This window comes from Podarcis erhardii, assembly GCF_964252035.2.
Source record: "Podarcis erhardii genome assembly, chromosome: 3".
Taxonomy (NCBI): Eukaryota; Metazoa; Chordata; class Lepidosauria; order Squamata; family Lacertidae; genus Podarcis; species Podarcis erhardii.
This window is the reverse complement of record NC_138507.1, coordinates 112,476,605-112,503,438: the sequence shown is the minus strand read 5'-3', so window position 1 is coordinate 112,503,438 and position 26,834 is coordinate 112,476,605. Positions and strand designations below refer to the sequence as shown.

At 46.6% G+C, this 26,834-nt stretch overlaps 1 protein-coding gene and 1 long non-coding RNA gene across 4 annotated transcripts in view; both read right to left on the bottom strand.

The window, feature by feature from the left end:
- The window catches only part of SPTBN1 (spectrin beta, non-erythrocytic 1), a 238,388-nt gene that overhangs the window by 7,610 nt on the left and 203,944 nt on the right, over window positions 1-26,834 (bottom strand). For 2 of the 3 annotated variants that reach the window (XM_081854422.1, XM_081854423.1), the window contains 10 exons: window positions 23,738-23,868; window positions 19,646-19,850; window positions 17,569-17,943; window positions 15,270-15,514; window positions 14,331-14,469; window positions 13,497-13,581; window positions 12,315-12,511; window positions 11,666-11,769; window positions 10,583-10,646; window positions 2,010-2,248 (listed from right to left, as the gene is read on the bottom strand). In XM_081854422.1, the coding sequence (XP_081710548.1) occupies window positions 2,010-2,248; window positions 10,583-10,646; window positions 11,666-11,769; window positions 12,315-12,511; window positions 13,497-13,581; window positions 14,331-14,469; window positions 15,270-15,514; window positions 17,569-17,943; window positions 19,646-19,850; window positions 23,738-23,868 (1,784 nt within the window). The remainder of the gene's footprint in view (window positions 1-2,009; window positions 2,249-10,582; window positions 10,647-11,665; window positions 11,770-12,314; window positions 12,512-13,496; window positions 13,582-14,330; window positions 14,470-15,269; window positions 15,515-17,568; window positions 17,944-19,645; window positions 19,851-23,737; window positions 23,869-26,834) is intronic. The other variant, XM_081854424.1, reaches the window with a different exon arrangement.
- On the bottom strand, window positions 244-952 carry LOC309338146. The gene is made up of 2 exons (XR_014154759.1): window positions 828-952; window positions 244-480 (listed from the first exon to the last, which is right to left on the bottom strand). It is a non-coding gene; the product is annotated as an uncharacterized lncRNA (long non-coding RNA).

Here is a 26,834-nt window from a genome sequence, read left to right as displayed (position 1 = left end):
AGCTTCCTCCTTGCTTTTCTAACGCTGTAGCATTGCATAAGCAAATCAAAGCTCTTTTTCTGCGAGAAGATAAAACAGGTTTATGGGCAAGAAGTTTGCACGACACAGCTCTGTTATAAAAGGGAGAGGGAGACAGAGAGAACAAGGTGCCTGCAAAAAGAGAAGAAATTTCTCAATGCTATGCCATTAGGGTTTTTGCATTTTAATGATTTTATGTGCTGCGCCTAATGGTTTTCTAAAATGTTTCTATATTGCTGTACCCAGCGCTGATATTTTTAGAGAGGGTAGATAAATATCAGCACTATTTGGAAGTAAACATGCTGGGTGTTTTCAGAGGGGAAGCTGTCAAGTCTGAAAGCTATCAACCTGGATGCATCATTTATTCAACAATGTTTACTTGGTTATTTCTATCTTGCCTTTTTCGATCCAAAAAGGATTCCGACACGAAACTAGCAGGATGCAATGAAAACCACCAATCCACTTAAAACCTCGACATTTCAACATGTCAAAAGTAAACAATATGTTAAAGGTGTTCAAACATAAGGAGGAAAGATCGGAGACATAATAGATGTGATTTTAATAATTAGAAATGAGTTTTGAAAGAGGGTAAGGATTTGCTGTATCTGATTGGACAAAGAGGAACACAGAAAAGGGAGGCGGGAGGAAGTCAAGAAAGATTGCTATGTAAACATGAATTTAAAAATTGGAGTTTTTATTTTTAATTTGCTTTTTGTATACTGATGCATGTTTGTGATTGGCTTTGTGGTTTTGAAATTCTTTCTTCTTTTTTTGTAAAATTAAATAAAATTTTTTAAAAAAACAACCACAAAAAACCCTCGACATTTCAAAACGAAAATAGCCAGCAAAACCGGGGGGGGGGGGGGGAGAGTGTGCTGCTGTAAGCATCTGAGATAGAAGGGGACCAAAATCAAACCTATCAACAGATAAATAAATTCAGTTTATTTATATTATGTGCATGCTGCCTGACATCAAAAATCCTCGAGGCATTTTGAGTTTGGCTGTGAATCTGGAATGCTCACCCCGTCTGTGTAAGTCTTTGCAGGAGGGTCACGGCAATAAATGAGGACAGGACGGCTGGCGGTCACCCCTCTCCTTTCAGCCATGCAGAGAGGAAGTGACAACGCTAAGGGAGGATATTCTTAGGCTTCAGGAAGAGTCAGAAAGAGGAAAGCCGAGAAATGCAGGAGAGCAGAGAGGAATTTTGGGGGGACACATTCCGCCCTGCTTGCAGAGCGAGCAGGAAGCAGGAACAGGGACCACGAGGTGGATACTTCGGAGGTTGCAATGTATGGGAGGAGGAAGATGCAGGAGATTATTGGCAGGGTGTATGTGTGTGCAAAGGATGTTGCACAGGAGGAGAGGAGAGGAGGCACAGGCATGGGGTGGAAGTGAAAACAGGGGTGCAAAGTGGGACCGCGGAACAGAAGAGAGAAACACGGTTGGGAAGGGGAGTAGCGAGCTGAGTAGTTGCATGCGGGACAGGGGGTGCGGGCGGGAGGAGTGAGCAGGGGGACAGCCCCTCGTTTCAGCTCGTTCCTTGCTGGGGCAACTTCAGCGGCCCGTGTTTCCCCGAGCACAGCCTGAACCCTGCCTCCAGCTCAAACCTCACCTTGTCCTACACCCCCGTGGAGCCTGGCCACAGTGTAGAGCGGGACAGCGCCCTCTAAAGCAGCGTCCAAAGGAAGAGGAGAGGAGAAAAGGATATTTGGAGGGGCAGCCCTCGCCCTTTGAGCAAGTAAGGAGGGAACAAGAAAACAAATGATGTGTGAATCGGGGGTCTGGGGCCAGAAGCCTTAGTGGTGGCAAGCCTATAACAAGAGGTTGGTGGGAAATAAGGAAATAGGAGTGGCGGAAGGATAAAGAAGAAACTTGGGGGGAATCCAGTGATGAAGCAGCAACGATCCCCACTTGCATACCATGAAGGAAGAACAAACTGGAGCTCTGGGGACCCTCCAGAGGTGGAGAAGCACGGAGCGAACCGAACAAACCTGTTTGAAGCCTTCTTGTTGTGTGACTCCCATTCGTGTTTGCGATGCAAGAAGCCCTCCATCAGAGTGGAAGGGGCTTCTTGCGTTTTGGCCGGGAGGGTGGCAGCTGTCTGGGCCTGGAGGCCAGCCTTGGCTTTGCGATCGGCTGTCGGCGAAGGGACGGGACTGGTCTCTTTGGAGCTTGTCCTCTGGTCCGCTGCTCCATTGACCATTTCGTTGGCTTCCCTCGACTCTCCCATCTAAGAAACAAGAGCGGGACACGTAAGCCGCTGTCTGGCGGCAAGGCTGTTGCACGCAGCACTTTCTCGTTTAATCAAAGAACATCTTAAATGTTCCGTTTGCAAGGCTGTGTACCAAAGCCTAGGGGGTTCTAGTAAAACTACTCTCGCCCCCTCCCCATTGAAGAAACAGAGGGCTGGAGGAATTAGAACGGTATCATTAGATTAGTACCCAATTGATAGAGGTGAAGGAACAGGAGAAAGGGAGAGGGTAACCCATCTGTGAGAGTTTTACCGCTCTTGGCTTTGCTGATCAAATCCTTAAAATGCCATGACTGAGCAAAGGCAAACTGTACATGCAACAAAGACTTCTCTATTAAGAAGCTATAGAGAACGCAATTCTTTGCTGTTCCGTAACTGGGAATAAGAAACTGGGCCCAGGATTGTGGCCACACTCGTCAACTGCAAGCGTTTTTGACTGTTCCAATATTGCAACAGTAAGAATCTCACTTCTGTTAAGTTCAGAAAGATCATACAAAAGGAGGGGAAATCCAACGGATTCACGTCAGCCACCTTTCAATGCATCTATAACGTTACTGCCATTGGGACTATGCAGTACCTCTATAGATGCATTAAGCCAGTGAAAAAGAGTATTGCTAACAGCATTCACAGAAGCACCCCGATGTGACCCGGACCCACCTGCAAATTCCCCCATTCCATCACACCCACCCCCAAGGTGACAACATAATCAGAAGACAACATGCAGAAACTGGTGGGGAATATCAGAGGGCAGCATGCAATTTCATCATGTCCCCCCTCCTAGTTAGAAGAGCTTGGATCGTCAAAGACAGGCAGGTTTAGAGGGGAGAGGAAGGTGGAACAAGGCAGGGTGGACAGTTAAAACGTTAATTTATCTCAAAGTCTCTTATCGTCGGACTTTGGAATCGGGTGGATCGGATTGGGTGTTAAAGGAGCCAGGAAAACACTACAACCACTCAACTCCACACGTCTATTTACCCCCAAGACAAAGACAGAACCAAGGGCTTGGCCATCTCTCGCCTTGCCGGTCTCGATGCCTGCTGTACTGTAACTGAGATGCCTAGTGGGGCCAGCTCTGACTGGGCAGATCCTTGATGTCTTCAGCAGCCATTTCATCACCCAAATCATTTACAACCGGAATCCTGAAACTTTAATCTTTGGCAACAGTGGCTCGGTCCCAGGCGGGATGGATAACATTGATTAAAGGAGTCGGGACTTGGAATTCTGTGCCGCAGAAAAGCCACTGGTAGCAGCCCGCAGAGGAGTGTAGGGATTGTGGTTATTAGCAAGTTACTAAAGCCCAGCACCGCTCAATGCTCTAGTAGTAGATTACAAACACTCTGCGCCATTTTTAATTTTTTTTTCACATCGAGGACAAGCAAGGATTCGCCAAGGACACAGTAATTAAAAGACATTTTTTGCTGCTCCGGCCAGGATTCAGACAATTCAGAAGCAGCAGAATTATTACAAAGCAAGCTGTACACTTTTGCTACAACTGTTTGGGCTGGTCCTTGGGAAAGGTGGCTGGTACCATTGACTCCCATTCCAGTATGTTGGCCAAATGCTAAAGGCCTCCAGTCATCCATGGGCTAAGGCCTTCTAGGTAGTGGCACCCGAGTTTGAAACTCCCTCCTTTGGGAGGCTCAGTGCACCTGTTCCCTCCCAGCTTTCAGCCACAATCCTACTCCTAGTGAACTCAACTTCACTGGAAACAATGGGATTTACAGCTGGTTAAATATGTATCAGATTCTGCTGTTTTCTAAGGCTGCAGTCCTACACTCTCTTATATGGAAATAGGAACTACTGGACTCTGTGGGGCTTACTTCTGAGTAGACATTTACAGGATTTAACTGCAAGCTACCCAGAGCCTTTTAAAAAAAAAAAACAAAAAAAACAGCTCACCTCACCCCAACCAAGAACCAGGCCAAGTTTTGCTGGCACAGTATCAACCCCCCTCTCCCCTTATAAAATAACTTAATGTCCCAGGAGGGAACCCAAATCCTGAACTAAATTTAATGTGCGTAACTCCCCCCACATGTTAACTCTTAGTTTTGTGTTTTTTATGGTTACTCTCCCTTGGGAATGAGAGATCCGGAGAAAGTGGGCTTTGCTCAAAAACTAGGGGAAACTTCCTAGGATTAGTAAAAGAGAAATCAAATAATGGAACCAGAGTTTCCGTGGTAGAGACACTTGAATTCGCTTCCTTGGAGGTTTTGAATGAATGGGCAAGAGACGTTAAGTCAGAGGTCTCTAGGTATAGAGCAGGCTTTCCCAACCTGGTGCCCTCCAGATGTTTTGGACCATTGCCATGCTGACTACAGCTGATGGGAGTTATAGTTCAAGTGATCTGGCAGGCACAATGGTTGGGAAAGGTTGGTAGAGAATATACTGCATTAGAGCAGGGAATGTAAAAAGAGAGACTTGTGGGAGCCAGCAGGGGCTGGTGCCCCTTGGGACTGGCAGGGCAGAAAGTGGGGAGACCAACAGAAGGTGGACCCAGAGCCCAGGACAGGCATAGCCAGAGCCAATGGGAGGCAAGAGCCAACTAATTCAAGTTCTGTCCTCATCTTCCTCTCGGCTGAGTTTTACAAGTGCAGCACTGAGGCAGGAGAGGAGGAAGGTGACATGCAGTTCAGGCCCCGTTGGCCTAGCTGCAAGTAGGAGGGCAACTGGTGGTGGCACAAGGAGGGCAGACCAAGGTTGGTGGGGCAGTGCCCGATTCACCAAAAAGGACCAGGCTCCACTGGTGGAAGCTCCTCCCTTCAGATTCCACCAACTGGGAAAAATAAAGGAATTTTGTGGAGTGGAGAATCAACTATATTTGCAAACCAGGCCATCAATATTACACCATATTTTTCGGTCTATAAGACGCACTTTCCCCCTCCTAAAAAGTAAGGGGAAATGTGTGTGCATCTTATGGAGCGAATGCAGGCTGCGTAGCTTTCACTGAAGCCAGGAGAGCAAGAGGGATCGGGGCACACCGATCCCTCTTGCTCTCCTGGCTTCGGCAAAAGCAACGCGAAGCCTCCAAAGCCCAGCGGGAGCGCTCCCACTGCGCTCAGGAGGCTTCGGGCGGCTACCCCTGAAGCCAGGAGTGCAAGAGGGATTGATCCCTCTTGCTCTCCTGGCTTCGCTTCGCTGGAGAGCCGTTGCACAGCTTTCCCTCTCTGCGCAGTGCCCCTTCAGCGAAGTGGGAGGAGAAATGAATGAAAGGGGCTCCGTTTCTCCTCCCGCTTTGCTGGAGAGGCGCTGAGCAGAGAGGGAGAGAACATTTTTTTTCTTGTTCTCCTCCTCTAAAACTAGATGCGTCTTATGGTCGGGTGCGTCTTATGGAGCGAAAAATACAGTGCATTGTGGTAATGCCACCTTCCCAGCAGTGCAGGTGGGTCAAGTCCGAGGGAAACCTGAGAGCCAGACACACAGCCTCTGTATTCTTGCCTGTTTCTGGCAACTTCTGTGGCTGCTCATCTGACTCCTGGGTAGCCCAGGGCTTGTTTGCCTGCACTGGCAGAGACTAGGGAAAGAAGCATAGGGAAGGCACTTGTGCTCATGCAAGCGAAGACTGCTGCGGATCTGGCTTTAGCTCGCTGCAGCACGGCCATCTTGTTAAGATTATGAACAAAGCTGTCATGTTGCTTTTCAGTATTTTTGCAGCCTGCTTTCAGAAACGGTTTCCGCAATGAACAGAATAATAACAACAATAACAACAACAATAATAACAAGCATGTATGCAAATGATGCATGGTGACACACAGGGGGAAATAATAAGAGCTAAACAAAACTTTAATGGAAACATGCTTTGAGCATGCAGACAAAACACCATGGGTGACAATGGTTAACAACAACAACAACAACAGATAAACACAAGCATGTTATGAATACACGTTGTCATCATTGGAAGGTTAACTGCAAGTCAGCTGAGTTTGTTAGCTGATTCTTGAGGTATTTAAATCCTGATGCAACACAGCAGCGAGGGACGCAACATGGAATACAATCCCCGCTCCCCCCGAGTTTGCTTTTCAAAGTGCATGAATCAAGATCTACATTCAGTCGTCCACCTCCTTGAGCCTCTGTACTGTTAGATGAGGAATCAAGGAATCTGCGTAAGGGAATGACAACCCACGTGTTGTTCTGTGAAATGCCACAGTTTTTCGGAACCAATAAATATAGGCAGCTATTAACAGAGAGGACCTTCGCTGCCTGAGATTCAGGTTTGAGGTATCTTTTCCTCCAGTTTTCCCCTGAATGCTAGAGCTCTATGTTGCCATTATATGAGGAAACTGAGCATCTCTTAGGCATTTTTTGGCTACAGGATAGAACAGGTTTGGAACAGTCCCTTTGCCTGGCCAAGGGTCAAAAAGGCATCTCTGGTTCCTGCAGGGTTTAATGCACTTTGAGGGGCAGCAACCTAGAACTGGTGTAAAGGAAGCACCAAAAACATGTCAACACATTGATATAAGGAAATCTAAAGAGCATGAATTAAGAAGTTATACGGTGATATCCTGATGAGAGGGGGAGGAAGAGAGAGAGAGACATGTATGATAATGAAGAAAGACATGGTTGCATGGAAGAATAAAATCCTAGCCTTCTCACTCCTCACAAATGTTGCCAGGTACACTTTGAGAAACTAAGCTGATAACCGGTACACCTTCATGTAGACTCGGAGGTTCAGCAAAGGGAAACCAGATTTATCAAATGTGGTTTGCTAATTATAAAGGTTAATAACTAACTAACTAACCCTTATACAGGTGGTAAAGATTGCAGCAGAAATTCTTCATGGGAGGAAACCAAGGCCGTATTGAAAAATGGCAAAACTACAAATAAATTTGGAGACATCTAACAAATGTCAATTATTCTTTACCTTTACCAGCTGAGGCAACCACCCATCGACTATGTTACAATCCAAGTTTATGTAAACAAAGTCTTCTTAATGCCACTTTTGTGCAAAATTACTGAATCTGAAGTTGCAACCCCAGAGTGCATGTTTAGCAATCTTTATCGCTACCCACAATCAAGGGAGGTTAAAGAAGATCCCCCCCCCCTTTAAAAGTGTGGAATTTCTCTACTCTTTCAATGTGTCTTTTCATGTGGATTGATGGTCCTAATTCAGAGGTGAAGATTGCCAGATGACCCCTGGGTTTTACTGAGGGCTTCAAACACCTCACCTTCCTCCTCCTACAGTAGCAGCAGATAGACTCACAGTAGATACCAATTCAACTGTCACTAATTCTCTCCAAATAATCTAAACACGTCTCTGCTATAGCCTCTGCTACTGCCTTAACCCCCTCACGGAACTACATTCCCAAGAATTCCTTGAAGAGAAGAATGTTGCCACCCTACCACTACCCAAAAAACCTGTAATTTGATACTATGGTCACCATCCTCCGTTCTCCACCTTCACACAGAATGGAGGTGTCTAGAGCAGGTGTAGTCAATGTGCTGCCCTCTAGAAATTGATGGGCTCAAACTCCCATGAACCCCTGCCATAATCAGGGATGATGGGAGCTCTGTTGATCAACAACATCCGGTTAAGACTGGGCTAGAGGGTTGACATTTGGATATATGGAGCCCAAATTAAGATTCCCACTCAACTGAGAAGGAAACTGAGTAGTACCTCTCAGCCTACTCTACCTCAAGGCTGAGTTCCTTGTGTGGGATACAAATGTAATAATACTGCAAACGTGCAATAGCAGATTCACGCTTGTTACGGGTTCCTTTCCTGTTCCCTAACCTGCACTTCTCCTTTCGTAGGGGGGGGGGGAATGAGAGCAGGGGAGTATGAACCTGCGACTCTCCGAGGTGCTGTTAAGACTCCAGCTCCCATCATCAACCTTAGCCAGCACAGCCAGTGGTCAGAGCGATGGGACGCAAAGTCTAGCAAGATCTGCAAAGACACAGGTTTCTCCACCCCTGGTTTGAAAGTCAGTGAGCAGAGGTTTCAGATATGGGCTATGAATCAGCCTTAAAGGTATAAGCCCCTCAACCTAGTGCAACCTCAAAGGGCTGTTGGGTGGATTAAAAGGGGAGGAAGGGAAAGAGAATCATGTATGCCACTTTGGAGCAAAGGTGGGATAGAAATCTAATAATTAAACAAACAAAGAGGATGCACCTTCTGTTTCCCTTCACTGTTAATACGTTTTCTTACTCTCCCACTTTTCCCCTTATACTTCTAGGAATGCGAAGGGTTGAAGCCATGGAAAAAGCCAAGGTTTCTGCAGCCTAGTAGGGCGTGGGGAGAATCTTAGACCCAGCAGGACCAAGTGTCGGTGCCTGCCTGGAATGTGTCCTCGAACTCTGGCAATGCCTTTTGCTTCCCTGGGTAGAGGACAGAGAGGGATGTATGTGTGCGAGAGAGAATGTAGAAAGTAGCCTACTGTGCAGAGGTAAAATGTTCACTCATTGCCCCACCCACTTTAGTCTCTGGCTCCTCCCACCGCTGGCAAGTGCCTATGCCCCTCCCCCGCCCGGAAGGGAATGTTGCTCTCGACTGAAAAGCGTCCCCCGTCCCCCCCCCCCATCGTAGGATGAAAAACAAGCTGGGCATCAAGGCAATGAGCTCCCCATGTGCCTCAGGTAGAATGTTGAGGGCCAGGGCATGGGAAAGGCAAGGATCCTCTTTATCTGTGTGTGACAGGTGAGCATATGAAAATGAAGGTGCTTCCTTTCCCGATATATGTACATGCGCCTTGCGGAGGCAATGCTAGGAGGGATGGGGGAGGCAGATGTTCAAGGTTCCTCTTCCCCCCAGGGCTTGACTTAACTTGGAAAAGGGGGAAACTGGGAACAAACAGTCCCAGCAACAGGAACAAGGGATGCTCACACTATTAAAACTCCACAGTTTTAATGGCCCTTTGGCATTTATTTTATTTTATTTTATTGCCGATTGCAATCCTAAACATGCTTCCTTGGAAATTAAATCCCACTGAGTGAGATAAGGTTTGCTCCCTAGTAACTGTGTTCAGGAGGGCAGCCTGAAAGATGCTGTGAAGAAGACCTGCTCACATGATCAGCCTCACATGATCTGCATGGATTTCTCTCTCTCCTCCCCCCCTCCAAACAGGCCCTACTTTAAAAGGACTAAGAGAGTCCCGTGGTTTTCAATGGGGTTTATGCACCAAATAACCAACTCACTGGCTAGGGAAGAGGAACACTGGAACAGGTTGCCGAGACAGTAAGATCACACTGACTACTAATTTTGGTAGCGTCCTTCCATTTAAGCTTTATTGGCGGTTGCTGGGTTCACACTGCTTGGAATGTTCAACAACTTACTAACCTCTAGGTCAGGGGTGGAGAACCTCAGGCCCAAGAGCCAAAATGTGGCCTTCCAGGGCTTTCTAACTGGCCCTCAGCACTCTCCCTAGCCATGTCCCCTCACTGGCCCTGTAATGCTGTTGCCTGGCTGGAGTTTGGCCTTGAATTGTGATAATGCCTCTTTGGATAGAGGACAGGACTGTGGATGCATGTTGAGAAACGTCTGACTTTTGCACGGCTGGGTTGCAGCCAGCACACTACTAACAGCTTTATCTGTTACTCCACCCACTTCTCCCTCTGGTCTTGCCTGCTTTTCACCTCTCGGACTGCTTACCATGGGCATGCGGCCCTCATAAGGTTGCGCAGAGCGTAGTGTGGCCCCTGGGATGAAAAAGCTTCCCCACGCCTGCTCTTTTGGTGCAGATGGTTCTCCCTGACTCTGAATTCCACACCCCCAGTTTACATATCCGCATCTGCCGACTGCTTTCTCTCTGTAGGCCTGAATTGTGCGCCTGAAGGCATTTGCCGATATCGCAACTGCCTTCCTGGCTCAAAACCATTAGTACAGCTAGGGACATCGTACCTGTCGGTCTCTATTTCTCGTCTTCCGCAACGATGAGATCTCATTACATCTCAATTGCTCACACAAACGGGGCGGCTTTAGCGGCAGAAATCTCAAAAGCTATTAACAAAACGAAAAACTCACAACAAAAGATCATTGAGACAGTCGCAGCGCAACTGGGGTGGGGTGGGGGGAGCCTCGAAGGATTTAGAGTTGAGGAAATTGAGGGTGCCTACATGGGCACTGGAGCGAGTGGCTGGGTGTGATGGCGACTCAACTGAACACAAGCTGAATGCGGCGGGGTGTGTGGTTGCAGTGGGAGAGAAGCAGTAAAGGGAATTTGGAGGGCCGGCAAATCGGGGAGGAACAGGGGAGAAAAAGCAGCCCCTGGCCTTCTGCAAACCGCTCTGCGTCTTTCAATGTCCAGAACGAGGCCGGTCACTAGCCGTCCATCTGCCACTAAAGTTTTTGTAGTTTTGGTAGGTTTGGGAGCGGTAACTAACCCGAGGAGATTCCTGATCTGGTGGCAAACCATTCTGGGATACCTGCTCTCCTTTTGTGCCGTCCCTGTTGAGAAAGAGAGAGAGAGAGAAAATGAGAAAGAGACTGGAAAGGAGAAGCGCAGGTGCAACACTGTAGACCAGGCCATTTGCCATGGGCATCCAGGAACACTGAAGAAAACCCTGGTGAGCTGCAGAAGCCTGGCCCCTGTCACACATTCTGGGGGCACACACTTCTTTCCTGTCGGGGTGCCTTGGCAGCCATGTTGGATTGCACTGCCCACCTTTGCCTCTGGCCCTTGGAAGATTGCCCCAAAGGAAATCCAGGCCTTGGGCAGATATAAAAGGCTTCTGATAACTTCTCTGGACTACCCAATGCTGCCACTTACCAGTGCCGGATTTACGTATACGCTAAACAAGCTATTCCTGCCCACCTAGCAGTTCGAAAGCACATCAAAGTGCAAGTAGATAAATAGGTGCCGCTCCGGTGGGAAGGTAAATGGAGTTTCCGTGCGCTGCTCTGGTTCGCCAGAAGCGGCTTAGTCATGCTGGCCACATGACCCGGAAGCTGTACGCCGGCTCCCTCGGCCAATAAAGCGAGATGAGCGCCGCAACCCCAGAGTCGGCCATGACTGGACTGAATGGTCAGGGGTCCCTTTACCTTCTTTACCTTTAAACAAGCTATAGCTTATGGACCCACTCTCTTGGGGGCCCCAAAAAAATTAAAAGAAAAAAACTGGATGTACATTTCCAAAATATAAGATAAAAGCAAATAAAATAAAACCTACACACAGCAACAGTGTTTTGTGTTGTGTAGGCTCCTATGATGTAAGTAATGGGCCCCGCCTGCTAGCCTGCTCCCTAAAATATGACTGGTTTGCTCATTTCTATATATAGGTGCCTGCATTCTGCATGTGCAAATGGTTTTAGATACCTACTAGGTCCATAAATCACCATACAGCATCTATTCAATACAAAAAACAGTGACAATTTGTTGTTGACAAAGGACAGCTGGAGATGTAAAGGTCCCCGTTACCTTCAGTAGCTTAGGGCCTCATCAAACCTAAATCCGGCCCTGTTCCTTACCATTGCTGAGACTCCTCTCCGGTCTTGGGGCTTGGCTCCGGAGAAGGAGGCTGCCTCTTCCTCTCTTCCTCTTCTTGCTGTCGACGTACTTCCAACAATTCCAACTGGGGAGCAGAGAAGAAACAGTGCAACTTTAGGGTCCCTCCATTCTCAGAAATGTCCGCCATCTTAGATCCTTGTTAGCTCCCTCAAAATGCCATTCCTGCAAGAACCTGATTAGCTGTTGAATTGGATTGGCTCAGGGGGGAAAAGTTCAACTATTCCACCCACCTGCAGAAAACAGGAAATCATTCAGTTTATTTCTACCAGAATCTAAATTTAGCTCTGTAACATATTACAGTGGTACCTCGGGTTACATACGCTTCAGGTTACAGACTCCGCTAACCCAGAAATAGTACCTCAGGTTAAGAACTTTGCTTCAGGATGAGAACAGAAATCGTGCTCTGGTGGTGCGGCAGCAGCGGGAGGCCCCATTAGTTAAAGTGGTGCTTCAGGTTAAGAACAGTTTCAGGTTACGAATGGACCTCCGGAACAAATTAAGTACGTAACCAGAGGTACCACTGTAGCTCTGTGACTCCCAGCAATAGGAGCTAGAACAAAGCCATCGTGCGTGAGCACAAGCGTCCCTGAAATGGCTCCTGCGACTCACCGTAGTAAGTCTTTCAAGCGCTGAAAATCTCTCATCCCAAGTTGCGGCGGACTTCTCAAACGCTTCGTGCCTCTTGATGAGCTTCTCCACCTCGTCCACGCTTTGCCCGATCTCGCGGCTCGACAGGTACGGCTCCTGCCCCAGCAGCCAGGCCTCGGCGACGCTGGCGTCCCTCGAAAACTGGTGCACTTCCAAAACTAAGCCAAAGGCAGAAACGTCGGGTGCTCAGGGCCAGCAAGCGCTGTGCAATGATAGGCCTAGCCCCTTAAGGCAGGCACTCTCTTAAAGACATGGCACTTTTCTCCTAGCTCTTGGGGCTCCTGTTTCATCAGGTTGGTTCTAAACCAATCCTTTGGGAATGTCCTAAAGTGTCACCGATATATTTTCACCCAGGGGCATCCCCATGATGGACAAAGGACGCCAGAAATCATTGTCATCAATGAACTGTCCTTCTCCCTAAGGTCCCATGTTGCGTTGAATGGACACTCCATGTATCTAGACCAGGGGTGGAGAATCTGTAGCTCTCCATTTGTTGTTGGGTACCCATCACCCTTGACCAGTGGGCAGTCTGGCTGGGGCTGATGGGAGCTGGAATTCATCACCATACGGAGGGCCCTGGCTTTCAATTTTTCCCTACTCCTCCAACACTTAAGTCAGCATTCCATGGCTGCTGAGCATGCCCACTCCCCACACTGGCTGTTTTGGGTTCTTTCCTCTTACAGTTCTCCCCCTTGGTTGTATCTCTGCAAGCCTTTGGGTTCCCTTAACCCTACTGTTCTCAAAGCTACCACCATGAGTTTGACCAAACTGCGGGAGGCAGTGGAAGACAGGAGTGCCTGGCGTGCTCTGGTCCATGGGGTCACGAAGAGTCAGACACGACTAAACGACTAAACAACAACAACAACCCTACTGATACGTCCCTTTGTTTCAGTCTCGCATTCTGTATTATTATTGTTGTTGTTGCTTATTAATTAATATACTGCTTAATTGCAAAGGTGGCTTTTAAGTGGCTGGCTTTGTGCTTGCCATATGTCTTTGGTGTTCACATCGCCAGCTTTGCAACAACGGCAAACCGCATACACTCCTGGCCGTGTATCAAAAAATGCCGACAACACTCAGGAAAGACTGCTGCCTTAAAAAACCTCATTGCTCTAATAAGACAGACAAGGGGTTGGGTCTTACTCAGTCTCAGCCACTCCCATCTGTCTTCCCATTTGTCAATCATTTCTTTTCTCTTCTCTGTGAGCTGCAATAGCTTTTCCTTGATCTGCAAGGAATAAAAGAATGGAATGTTAGCATTGTACTAGAGGCTTCTTCTTCTGTCATATTTGACTTTAACAGAGCTGCATCTGGCATCTGGGATCATGTTAGGAAAAGCAGGCTCTGTGTTTCACATCCAGGTTTCTTGCTAGTCACTGGTGGACAGTGTCCATTGGATCTGGTAGGGGAGGGGGTTTGTTGGGAGGGTGGGGGGAAACAACACGAGCCTTGGTTTGGGATGATGCGACAATAGACTCTGGTTTGTTTTGTCCGTGGAGGAGGGGAGGAGCACTATGAGAACGCTTCAGTAACGTGTATGAGCAGAGCTGGTGTGTAAATTGATTAGATTAGGTAGGATGGGACAGAGCGATAGAGATCGAAACGACAGGATTAATTAGATAGAATAAAATAGTATAGGTATGACATATTAGATAGGACAGGACACAATAGATTAGCTAGGATAGAGTAATAAAAAGGGATTGATTATATTAGGAAGTCAGGATACAGATTAGATTGATGGGATAGGATAGGATAAATTAGATCAATAAAATGGGATACATTAGATCGCCAGGATAGATAGAGTCCATTAAGTAGGGTCAACAGAAGGGAATGAAAAGCACTTTGATGAAGTCAAGATACATAACAAAACCTAGATTCAATTAATATAGATGGTCCTTAGGTCTGAAACGGTGATCCTTATATGTTGTTTTCTCAACCACCACTCTTACATAGCTGCAGAGAGCAAGCACACTGTACCTCTTCTGATGCATAGTGTTTCCTCGCCAGCAACGATTTGCCCAGCTCAATGCAAGTTGTAAAGCTGTCATTACGGGCATCTATTTCTGCTTTGATTCCCTGGTGATTGTTCATCAACAGTTCTACGGAGGAAACATCCCTGAAACGAAACATTGGTGGTTCAGAAAGTCGCACACTTGGTTTATTAAATGCTTTTGCAGCCTACCACCAACAGAAACTGAAGCCTAGTTTTCATGGAGGCAGTGAGCCTGTGATCCTCAGTTGTGCCACCTCCACCCATAGGTGGGGCTCATAACCATTTTACAGACAGGAAGACTGAGGTGGAAAGTTAGCAGCCAAGTGTGTTGCTGGCTGAGAACGGATCTGAACTCAAGCCTCCTGAGTCCAGTTCAATCCCAACATTATGCTTCAAGAATCCTAGGTAGGCCTCACCAGCAACAGCCACATGGACACAGCTAGAGGCCTAGTGCTAAACATTTGGCTTGTTGTTCTACATTACCAGTGCTGCATTTACACATAAGCTAAACAAGCTATATCTTAGGGCCCCACTCTCTTGGGGCCCCCCAAAAAATTAAAGGAAAAAACAACTGGATGTGCATTTCTAAAATGTAAGATAAAAAACAAATAAAACAAAACCTACATACGGCAACAGTGTTTTGTGTTGTGTAGGCTCCTATGATGTAAGTAATGGGCCCCGCCTGCTAGCCTGCTCCCTAAAATATCACTGGTTTGCTCATTTCTATATATAGGGTGCCTACATTCTGCATGTGCAAATGGCTTTAGATACCTACTAGGTCAATAAACTACCATATAGCATATATTCAACACAAAAAACAGCGGCAATTTGTTCTTGACAAAGGACAGCTGGAAATATAAAGGGCCCCATTACCTTCAGTAGCTTAGGGCCTCATCAAACCTAAATCCGGCCCTGCACATTACCTAGGCTTCTCTTGGGCTTCGATCTGACGAATGACATCCTCCATCCAAAGCATGAGATCTCGGACCATGCTGAAGAAGCGGAATTTGTCCCCGGTGTCTACCAGCCTGACCCTGCGTCCCTCGCAGGCATCAAGCAAGGTCTTCCACGCTTCCAGAACCTCATTTTCACGCCTTTGGATATCGTCGGCCTTGTCTCCAGCATAAGCAGACTGGAGGCGGGCGGCATCTTCTTGCAGTTGCCTTACCTGGCGAGGGAAGAAAGAGAAAGCCCATCAGCCAACGCGATTGATGGAAGGCCTGCCATGGAACTATAGCCAGGGCTGCAACTAGGCTGCAAAACCTGGGAGATGAGTAATGTTGCAGAATGTGGCAGCGGGTACAGAATTAATAATAATAATAATAATAATAATATTTTTTATTTATACCCCTCCCTCCCCAGCCAAGGCCGGGCTCAGGATGGCTAACAAGCAATGATAAAAACAAGCTGAATGAATACAACTTAAAAAAAAAGATTAGAATACAACATTAAAATATTAAAATGCAGCCTCATCACAGGAGGAGAAAGGAAAAAGGAAAAAGAAAAAAGAAAGAGGGGGAGGGAATCAAATTGGCTCCAAGCCAAAGGCCAGGCGGAACAACTCTGTCTTACAGGCCCTGTGGAAAGTAGTCAGATCCTGCAGGGCCCTGGTCTCATGAGGCAGAGCGTTCCACCAGGCCGGAGCCAGTGCTGAAAAGGCCCTGGCTCTGGTTGAAGCTAATCTAAGTTCCTTAGGGCCCGGGACCACTAGGGTGTTGCTATTTATGGACCTTGAGGCTCTGCATGGGGCATACCGGGAGATATGACCACCTTGGCTTCTTATTTCAAAACAAGACTAACCACCAAGTTCCTAGCCCTTATGACTGTGAAGATAAGTGTCAGGGAACTGCCATCAGCTCAGAGGCGGGAGGTGGAAGGGCAGTTGGGTTACAGGGAGCCTCCAAAGATCATGTGAAGCAGAGCTTCCTCCACGGAGGAGGGGAGCCATGCCTCCAGAGGGGAAGGGGTGCAGGGCTCAGAGGATGCAAGGGAGATCCAGAGCACCGAGCATGGACAAAGCGGGGGGGAGGCAGGCCCCCCCTCTGCCCACCCCCTCTCTGCGCAGTCGGTTTATGCACAGAGAGGGAAGGCGTAGGATGGGGGTCAAAAGACTACTCTGCTGGGGAAAGTTTAAGGACCGCTCACTCCCAGATTCTGCTAGTGACTGAGTAAGACATGGAATTGAGACGTCCTGCACTGTGAATGCTTTTGCACCGATAATAAAGCCTTTGAAAAGACCAGTGGGGGTCTTGCCTGTCTGCTCTCGAGCAACCACGCCGGCAGACATAACAATAAGCTTTAAGACATATGGGCAACCGAGACCAGCCCAAGTCATTTTACTGCCTGAGGCAAAGGACAAGATGGCACTCGCCTGATTCCACGTACGGAAGCTGATCAGACTGACCGATGAATCTTACTTGAACATGGGGACAGAGGGCAACAGACCAGCTTGGGTGGCACAGGGAAGGCTGTGTGGCACACAAACACAGCTGTGCCCTCCGACACTTTACCACCACTACCCAATCCTTGGCATTTGCCGCCTGAGGCACTGTCTCATTCTGCCCAACAGCAGGAGCGGCCGAGTTCCACGAGGGCAGCATTGAGTCTTTGGAGGAGGAAGCTTGCAATGTGCTACCCCCTTAGCTAATTGTCAGAAGGCAGGTAGGTAAAGTAAAGGTAAAGGGACCCCTGACCATTAGGTCCAGTCGTGACCGACCCTGGGGTTGCGGCACTCATCTCACTTTATTGTCTAAGGGAGCCGGCGTACAGCTTCCGGGTCATGTGGCCAGCATGATTAAGCCGCTTCTGGTGAACCATGGCAGCACACGGAAACACCGTTTACCTTCCCACTGGAGCAGTACCTATTTATCTACTTGCACTTTGAGGTGCTTTCAAACTGTTAGGTTGGCAGGAGCAGGGACAGAGCAACGGGAGCTCACCCCGTCACGGGGATTCGAACTACCAACCTTCTGATCGGCAAGTCCTAGGCTCTGTGGTTTAACCCACAGCGCCACCCGCATCCCTTGGCAAGTAGGTAGGAGTAGCTAAAAGTAGATTGAAGTTGGTGGGCAGCCATGGGGGACCACCCTAGAAGACCAGAAAACAAAGGAGAGCTGCTGGCAGCCCATATCAATGCACAATCTTCTTTCTTGACCACCTGAAACCACGTAGATCCCTGCATTAAGGGGGCTGTGCTAAAAAATACTGTCTCAGCATGCACACCTGTGTCCCTAAGGCCTGAATGTCGTGTTCGAACGTAGTATGCATCCTTTGCAAGGTTTCCACCGTGTTCTGGTCCCTCCCAAGCTCCTCAGGCAGCTTCTTGTGTTTGTCCTGTATCCGCCCAAAGATCTCCTTGGCATCATGGTAAAATTTGTGAAGTTCATAAGAGGCGGCGAGGATCTGCGTTCTCGTGTCGATGAGTTCCAGGAGGTCAGCCCAGGCCTCGTTGAGACCATCCTTCCACTCGGCGATGGTGGCGGCATCAGAATGTCCGGAGTTGATGAGCTCATCGGCCATGTGGTTGACGGTGTCCACACGCTCCTGCCCAATGTTGCCGGTGTCCCGGGCAAATTCGCGGAATCGTTCTTGCAACATCTGGAAAGAGAGGGGCCATTTAGGAAACGGGCTCCAAATCAAGTGGAAGGCCACTTTCCAGCTTGCTCGGGTAACAATACATTATAGCATCGGCGATGTTCGAAAAGAGACTGACATCAGCAACACGACACTGTACCAGAAGCTGAAGAGGAGTCAGATATGTGGAATATATGCATGTTAGTAATAATAAAAATATTAATAATAAATTTTATTTATACCCTGCCCTCCCCAGCCAAGACCAGGCTCAGGGCGGCTAACACCAAATATAAAAACAATTGATTGAAATACAGCTTAAAAAACAAGATTAAAATACAACATTAAAACATTAAAATGTAGCCTCATTTCAGTGGAAACTCAATCAAAAAAATTTTGGGGATAAAAACGTCAAGTCTTCACCAAGGCTAACTATCCATACTGGTCCTACATGGGCCAGAAAAAAGCCAGGGAAGTCCCCAAATAGGAGTTCCAACACAGAAGGAGAAAGGAAAAAAGAAAGAGGGGGAGGGAATCAAACTGATTCCAAGCCAAAGGCCAGGTGGAACAACTCTGTCTTACAGGCCCTGCGGAAAGAAATCAGATTCCGCAGGGCCCTGGTCTCATGAGACGGAGCATTCCACCAGGCCGGAGCCAGTGTTGAGAAGACCCTGGCTCTGGTTGAGGCTAATCTGACTTCCTTAGGGCCCGGGACCTCTAGGGTGTTGCTATTTATGGACCTTAAGGTCCTCCATGGGGTCCTGTAGGTACGAGGGTCCTAGGCCATGTATCTATACATATGTATGTGCATGCGTCTATGTGAATGATGTACACCTGTTTACCTGAATGAGCATCTCCATCCCCATTGTCCAGCCCAGACACTGAGGTCCAGCTCTGAGGGACATCTGGCAGTTCCTTCACTGTGAGAAGTAAAGTTACAGGGAGCCTGGCAAAAGGCCTTCTTCGTAGTTGCACCTGTCCTGTGGAATGCCCCTCCATCAGATGTCAAAGAGCTAAACTATTACATGACTTTTCATAGACATCTGAAGACAGCCCTGTATCGGAAAGCTTTCAATAGCTGATGTTTTGTTGTGTTCCTTTATATTCTGTTGGAAGCTGGCCAGAGTGGCTGGAGCAACCCAGTCAGATGGGCAGGGTACAAGTAATAAACTGTTATTATCGAGACTATTCCCATTGCCTGTATTAATTGTCAGATTGTGACACTTTGTACAGTTTAACAGCAAGGGTCAAATATCATTGCTTCTCACACCACAAAAGGCCTTTTTTTTTGCTCCACGTATAAGCACTGGGTAAAATGACCTACCTCCAAGGAGCTTAAAGTGATGTGTGTGGTCCCTGCCACCATTTTCTCCTGATAACAACTTTCTGTGGTAGGTTAGGTTGAGTGCCGGTGAGTGACCAAAGATCAGTTGTGGACCTTCATGGCTAAATGGGGATTTGAACCTTGAACTCCCAAGTCCAACACTGTAACCACAACAGCTCTTGGTTTTTTTTTTGTTTTGTTTTTTGTGTGTGTGTGTGTGTGTGTGTAAAACAGTGTGGAATACAAGTTTTGGTTTTCATTTCTTGTTCTTTGGCCAACTGGCCTTTCCAACCATGGACGTTACCTGTAGACTGCCTTGCATACTAATGAAATACAGGAAAAAACCAAAACAACTGCAAATTGTGGAAAGCTGAAAAAATGGGAAGAGCCATCTGATCATCTTACGGTCACATGTTCGTAATCCTGTCCCAGCTCATGGGATCCGGCCACCACTTCCCTTTCGGCAATCCATTGCTCCAAGTCATCCACTTCGCGGTTCAACTGGAACAGCCTGTGTCTCTCGTCGAGCTTGCCTCTCCTCTCCTCAGCGAGGTCTTTCAGGCCTGCGTACAGCTTGTCTACTTTGGACTGCCGCATGCTAATGCGCTCACTGAGGGGAAGACAAGGGAATGTGTGAGAAGAGAGTCAAATCCATCCACTTAAAAAAAATTTTTTTAACATACAATTTTATTTGGAGGCACAGTTCTTCTTTCTACTACAAAAGCGCCATGGACACTAGGGACAAAATTAGGGTGGCCATGTTTCAAACAGTGAAAATCTGGACAGAGAACTTGTTCAGCTTTTTATTTTTTCTTTCCCTGCCCCAAGTTGTTGTGCTTCTTTGGCAAATTTGCAAAAAAGGAGAGGAAGTTTTGGAGCTATTTTTGAGGGAAATCACCAATACGGGTTTCCATACATCCGGATTTTCCTGGACATTTTAGCGGCTTCCGCTCAGACACTACTTCTGACGGCAGTATTCCGGTTACGTCCGGGAAATTCCAGACGTATGGCAACCCGACACAAAATGGCCACTGCTAGGATGTGGCATAATACAAAATGGCTGCCGCACTGTAAAGAATAGAAAATGGTACAGGCATGGCACCCCAGCCACTGCCATACACAGACAGAATCTCTTTGCCCCTCTCATCTGCTCAGAATGGATGGGAGGGTGAATGTCCAATTTGGGCAACGACTGAAATGTACAAGGAAGAAGAGGCTGAGCCAGTGCAAACAGGAACTGAGCAGGAAGAATGGAGAGTCTCTCAAGCCCTGTGGATATTTTGAGGGGATATTTGAGGGGCCAACCTTTCATAGGTGCCGTTGGTGGTACTGGCACTGGCAGGTACCCTGGAGCCTGGGGGGCCACACTGGTGACTCCAGGGAGATACAATCCGTGTCTGCCTAACTGCTGAATGACTAAATTTATTGTTTATTTGCTTTAGATATAAATGGGATCACTCATTTGGCTCAATGATTTCAGGTATATGATCCTAAGCAAGTGCTGATTACGTGTGTTGCCAGCACAGATATATGGTGAAATGGCTTACAAATTGAATTTTTCTTATTTTAGTGGTTGTTTACTTACCAGTTAAAAAAACAGAGTTTTTGTTAAGTTGTGGGTTGACATAGCAGACAACACAGCGATTTCTCCAAAGCAGCTCTTTATTTTGTAAACTGGAACCGAACTAAACTGAGGAGCTCAGTCAGCCTGCTTATATACAGCTACAGAACAATTGTAACTGTTGCAACGTTCTAAAACTATCCAATCACTGAACGTCACTTTTCGATCCTTCATTTGCATACAAAACTATCCAATCACTGAACGTCACTTTTCGATCCTTCATTTGCATAACTATCTACAGTATCCCCCTGCTGGCCCAGGGTGAGAACTTCAGTACATAACAGTTTTCTCATGCAGGCACATTTAAGCTACATTCTCAAAGAAACATGCAAACTATATTTCTTAATTCCTAGAGTCCTAACTCTTTCTGCTTTTTAGTGGTTTTACTAAAAGACAGGTGGATTGGGGGGTGGGGTTTGCTAAAAACATTTCACTTTATTATTATTTTTACGTTGTAACAGTAACAGAAGAGCATGAGCCGCATTGTTAGGCTTTTTCTGTTTGTCAATTTGTTTGGAATGATTTGGATTTTTAGTGGCATGGTTATAATAGGTATTTTTCTGCCTGTGCTCACACATTTCACATCCTGTTGATTCCCCCAAAGCCAAACAGACATCCAGAATTAGTTGTAAATAATAATGATCACACCTTATTGGACTTGCCTCTTACACCTGGGATGGGGATCGTCAGGCCTGGGGGCCAAATGTGGTCCCTTGTCTCACTATCTGGCCCTTGGGGCTCTTACCAGTCCATGACCCCCACAGCGCAAGCCACGGCCCTTTCCTAGCTCGCTCTACAGCATCCTTGACTGCTTTTGCATAGCTGGAATATGTCCTTCATCTTAGACAATGCTTCTTACTTGCCTGGATGGAGAAATGTTTGTATGGAAAAAGCTCTGCCTTTTGCACGGCCGGAATATAGCCTACTGCACAAGCCTATGAGTAAAATCCATTGCTCTGCCCATTTTTCCTTCTGGCCCCACCCATGCGGCCCCTGAGATATTGCTTATGATATAATGTGGCCCTCATTCTGCAAAAGGTCCCAGCTGCCCTGCCTTCCACCTTTCCAGTTATTGATGCAATCTGCCAGTACTGCATGCTGTCATATTTGAGAAGCTAGCGGCTCAGTAAATTTGTTGCGGGGGTCAAATCTGGCCTGTGGGAAACATCAGTCTATTGCCCCGATCTAGCTCATCGATTGTAGTGGAGCTAGGACGCCAGAACAAAGTTCACAAAATCTGACAGTTTCCAGTTTTGTTTGTTTTAAAAAGACAAGCCTGGGAGATGTGCGCTAAGATACTTTCCAGACCTGATAGCCTGATTCTACGACTTTTTCCCATGACCCAGAGGAAAAGGCTCAGATGTCCTGGATTTCCGCCAGCGATGAATGCTATTGATAAACAGATCATCCACATCACTGGAAAGGCTTCTTCCGCAGCCTGAGTGTGTTTAAATTTCCAAAGGAAATGCAATGCAATTTTGATCGATGCACCGCTTATTTCCTGTCCAGTGAACGACAATTTAGGAGCACATGCAAGTTTGCAAATCGTTTCTGGATCCGTGCAGAACAGGACAGAGGAGAAATTAACCTTCTCCATGAACCCTTTTCCTCCCAGTTTTCTCTGCCCAGTTTATGCTGAATTCCAGCATCAGCTGTCAAATATATGTACTCATGAATTATTTACCATTTCCTTTGTCGGACTGCATTTGGGTTTTCCCCCCCATTTGGCGCTCCCTGCCTCCAGTTTCCTTTTTCAGGGGACAATCGTCTCTGATTTATACAGCTGTTCATCTTGAACAACTGATTACCATATTTTTTGCTCTATAAGACTCAGTTTTTCCCTCCTAAAAAGTAAGGGGAAATGTGTGTGCGTCTTATGGAGCGAATGCTCTCCCAGAAGCCAGAACAGCAAGAGGGATTGCTGCTTTCACTGCCCAGCGATCCCTCTTGCTGTTCTGGCTTCTGAGATTCAGAATATTTTTTTTCTTGTTTTCCTCCTCCAAAAACTAGGTGCGTCGTGTGGTCTGGTGCGTCTTATAGAGCGAAAAATATGGTACCTTTGTCTGTTTGATATAAACACCTCCATCTTACCCTTCATTGGGACTTTCCTGCAGGTCAGTGGACAGCGTGCAAGCAATACTCTGAATTCTACCTTCGTTTCTCTTTTTAATAACTAAATATGTGTTTCTTTATTCTTATTATTGGAATTTGTAACCCACCTGAAAGGATTCATTGGAGGCTAAAAGGGGTATTAAACGTAAAAAGCACAGCAAAAAGCATCTAAAAATATAAAAAACACTTTTTGGGCATCATTTATTTGCAGACAGGATAGGGAATGTTAAATATTTATTTGTGTGGTATGTTCCCATTGGCAGCTCTGTTGCTCAGGTTCAATATTATTTCTCCCAGTAGTCTGACAGAAGCCTGGCACTGCTGGATAACTGATCAGCTTAAAGGTTTAAACTAAACACAGTTCCCCATGATGTCCAAACCTGAGGAACTGTTTTGTTTAAACTATGGTTACTGAGAGCATACCTTAGCTCCAGATCCAACCTTGTTCTGAAACCATAGCATAGGCAAACCATGGTTTCCTGAGAACAAACGTCATGGGAAACGGGGGTTAGTTTAAAAGTAGAAGTTGAAGCTTTCAGTTCTCCTCTGGTGTACAAAAACAGCATTATTCACATAGTAGGGCAACATTGTTCCTAGTTATGTGTTTACTGGATCATAGTCTAAGCTTACCATTTGTTTGTTGGTTAGCCAGGATGGGGAGTGCAGAAAGGAAACTACACTTGCTGGACTTAAATCCAGCATGGAAGTTCTTAAAAATTCCTTGGGGAAACGGCAAACTACAAATATAAAACAGCAAAAGTCACCTCTCTGGATGATTGTCTGCCACCAAAGTCCTGCTAGTCTTGGATAGCTGGTGCACGGTCTCAGCATAGTCTTCTACGGCTTGCTCCAAAATCTGGTGTTTCTTCAACATGGAAACTGCACTTTGTTCATCCTAAAGTGGCGAAAGAGGACAGCGTCATTTTCCTTGCATGGTACCATGATGGAGGGAGTCATCTTGGTGTGCGTAAATAGGGAGGGCTTCACCTAACAAACCCCGTCAGGAGAAGCTTCTGCTTGCACAATGTGGCTTCTCCCCCTTCTTCCCCTGTGCACCCCCCAAATTGGTTCGGGTGTGTGTGTGTCAGAGAACAGAACAGGGACTGAGGGGAGGGGGAAATTGTTCTGCCTGGCAAGCTGAAATGCTTGCACAGACGTACAGTGGTGCCTCGCAAGACGAAATTAATCCGTTCCGTGAGGCTCTTCGTATAGCGGTTTCTTCGTCTTGCGAAGCAAGCCCATTGACAGCTTAGCGGATTAGCGCTATTAGCGGTTTAGCGGCTTTTAGCGGAACAGCTGATAAGCGGCTTAGGGCTTAGGAAAAGGGGGAAAAAAGGAAAAAAAACCCCGCAGGAACTCGCAAGACATTTTCGTCTTGCGAAGCAAGCCCATAGGGAAATTCTTTTGCGAAGCGCCTCCAAAACGGAAAACCCTTTCGTCTAGCGGGTTTTCCGTCTTGCGAGGCGTTCGTCTTGCGGGGCACCACTGTAGTTTCTAATAGCCTCAAACCGCATTCCACCCACAATGCATATTATAATGTATTTTTACTTATACTTGGGCTTTTGGGGGGGTCAACTTTTTAAAAACTTCTGTCTTTTATTGGTAATTTTAAGGCACCGATAATTTTAATGAGACAAAGTTGCAGGGGGTGCCCACTACATGCACAGACGCAGGGCTGCCCCTCCGTCATCCTGCTGTCTGCTCCCAACTCAGTAATATCCAGAGGCAGACCCACACCAAGATGATGATGATGATGATGATAATAATTTTTTTATTTTTTAAAAAATATTTTATTTTATTTTATTATTCAAAAACCGGGCTCAGGGCGGCTAACAAGAAATTTAAAACACTTTAAAACACTTAATTATAAAAGCAGCATAAAATACAGTATAAAACATGAGTAACAATAAAATTCAAACATCAAAAATCAATTAGATAATCCCCAGGGCTAGCTGGCTGAATTGGTCCTATTTGTCCAGCAAGGAGGCCAGGGGAGAATTAGCTGTGGGGTCTCAGAGCAGGTGATCTTCATAAATGGGGAGGGGGGAGGAAGAGAAGGGAAAATAAAAGATCAGGCTAAATTCTTTAAATATCTTTAAATAAAAGATAAGAGGGGGTGGAAAGAGGGCTGAAGTGCACTAGGGTCCAGGAGCAGCTCTAGGGGGGCAGAGTATAATAATATAATATAAATTTATTATTTTGGTCACAGACCAGTTCCAGCTCACATACAATATCAGGGAAGTCATAAAACACGATAGGGATACATTTTAACTTGCAACTGGGTATAACAGGGACAATACAGATATAGAAGCAGTTAAAAATATATAAGTTAAATCTTAATCACTAAAATATAACCTAAAATTGTCATTTAAGGCCTTGGTCAGTATGGTAACACAGCTTGTTCCCTAGGTTTTATGGCAGTCGCACAGAATTTGGCCACCCTTTGCGTGATCTCTGGATCCTTGTCCTCTACCAGGCATTTTAGACATTGAAGTTCGGACCCATTTGGAGATTTTTGTATAGCAGGGATGATAAGTACCAAATGTATATCCCCGTAGTACCAAATGTATATCCCTTGTTACGACAGCGTAACAAGACACAAGAGACAAGTTTCTACCTCCATCAAGCCGCAGGGGCAGACTCGTTCCGTGTATGGTTTACCCTCGAATTTGCCCCGCAATAAGGCAGATGGCAGCACGTTGAATCTAGCGAGGGTAAACGACCGTCTGTATTTAGGTATTTGTAATTTTGACAGATATATCGCTCCCATTCTCTTTTATTGCTGGGTGTTTATTCATCTCACTCACCTGACATTGCAGTTCCACATCCCAGATTCATTGGCTGGGGGCAGAGTGAAGATACAAGAATAGCCTCCTGACAGCAGCGTCAGTGCCACTTACTGGGAGAGGCAGTGGCGAGGTCAGGGTGGCACAGATGCACCAGCAGAGCCAGTCTGGCACTCTGACTAATATCTCTTTGCAGTCCTGACCATGCCTCTGCCAAGCTCCCCCCACCTTCTGGTAAACAGGAGCGACACTGCTACCAGGAGGCTATTGCAATGCAGCGCAACTTCACTGGGCAAGCCATTCCTGTTTGAGCGGCACTCTGGGCCTGACAGGTGGCATATGTGCCAAAAGGCTGGGCCACCTCCTGACTGCCATAAATTACTGAAGGAGGTAAGAACATGAGAAGAGTTTTGCTGTACCAGGCCAAAGGCTCTATCTAACACCCTCAGCATCCTGATCTTTTCAACGCAGGGGTTTCAAATCAGGCCACAAGCCCCCTTTCCTGACTTTAGGAAGTTGAAAAAGAGGGGCATCTATCCAAACGAAATGGCTGAAAGCTCCAGAAAAGATACAAGCTACTGAAAAAAAAGCAAACACAAGGAAACGGGTCCAAGCCAAAAGACAGGTTGTGAATTGGCTGGCTAAGATTTATAAAACAGAATCAGATAAGTGTTGGAAGTGCAAAGGAGTGGAGTGAATGTTCCTCCACATGTGGTGGACATGTAAAAAGGTATTGGGAAATGATTTATAATGAATTGGGGGGGGGGGATGTTCGAAACTACTTTCCCCCAAAAAGCCAGAGTCCTTTTTGTGGGGGATAACTCAGACTGAAATTCCCAGGTGCTAGAAAAGGTTATTTATGTATTCAACTACCGTGGCCCATGTTTTGTTAGCCCAAAAATGGAAAGTGAGTGAGGTCCCAACTAAATAAGCTCGACAACTTATGAATATAAGCAACTTGCAGATTTAACATATAGAATTAGAGAGCAAGAACAACATACTGTATTTTTTGCTCTATAAGACTCACTTTTTCCCTCCTAAAAAGTAAGGGGAAATGTGTGTGCATCTTATGGAG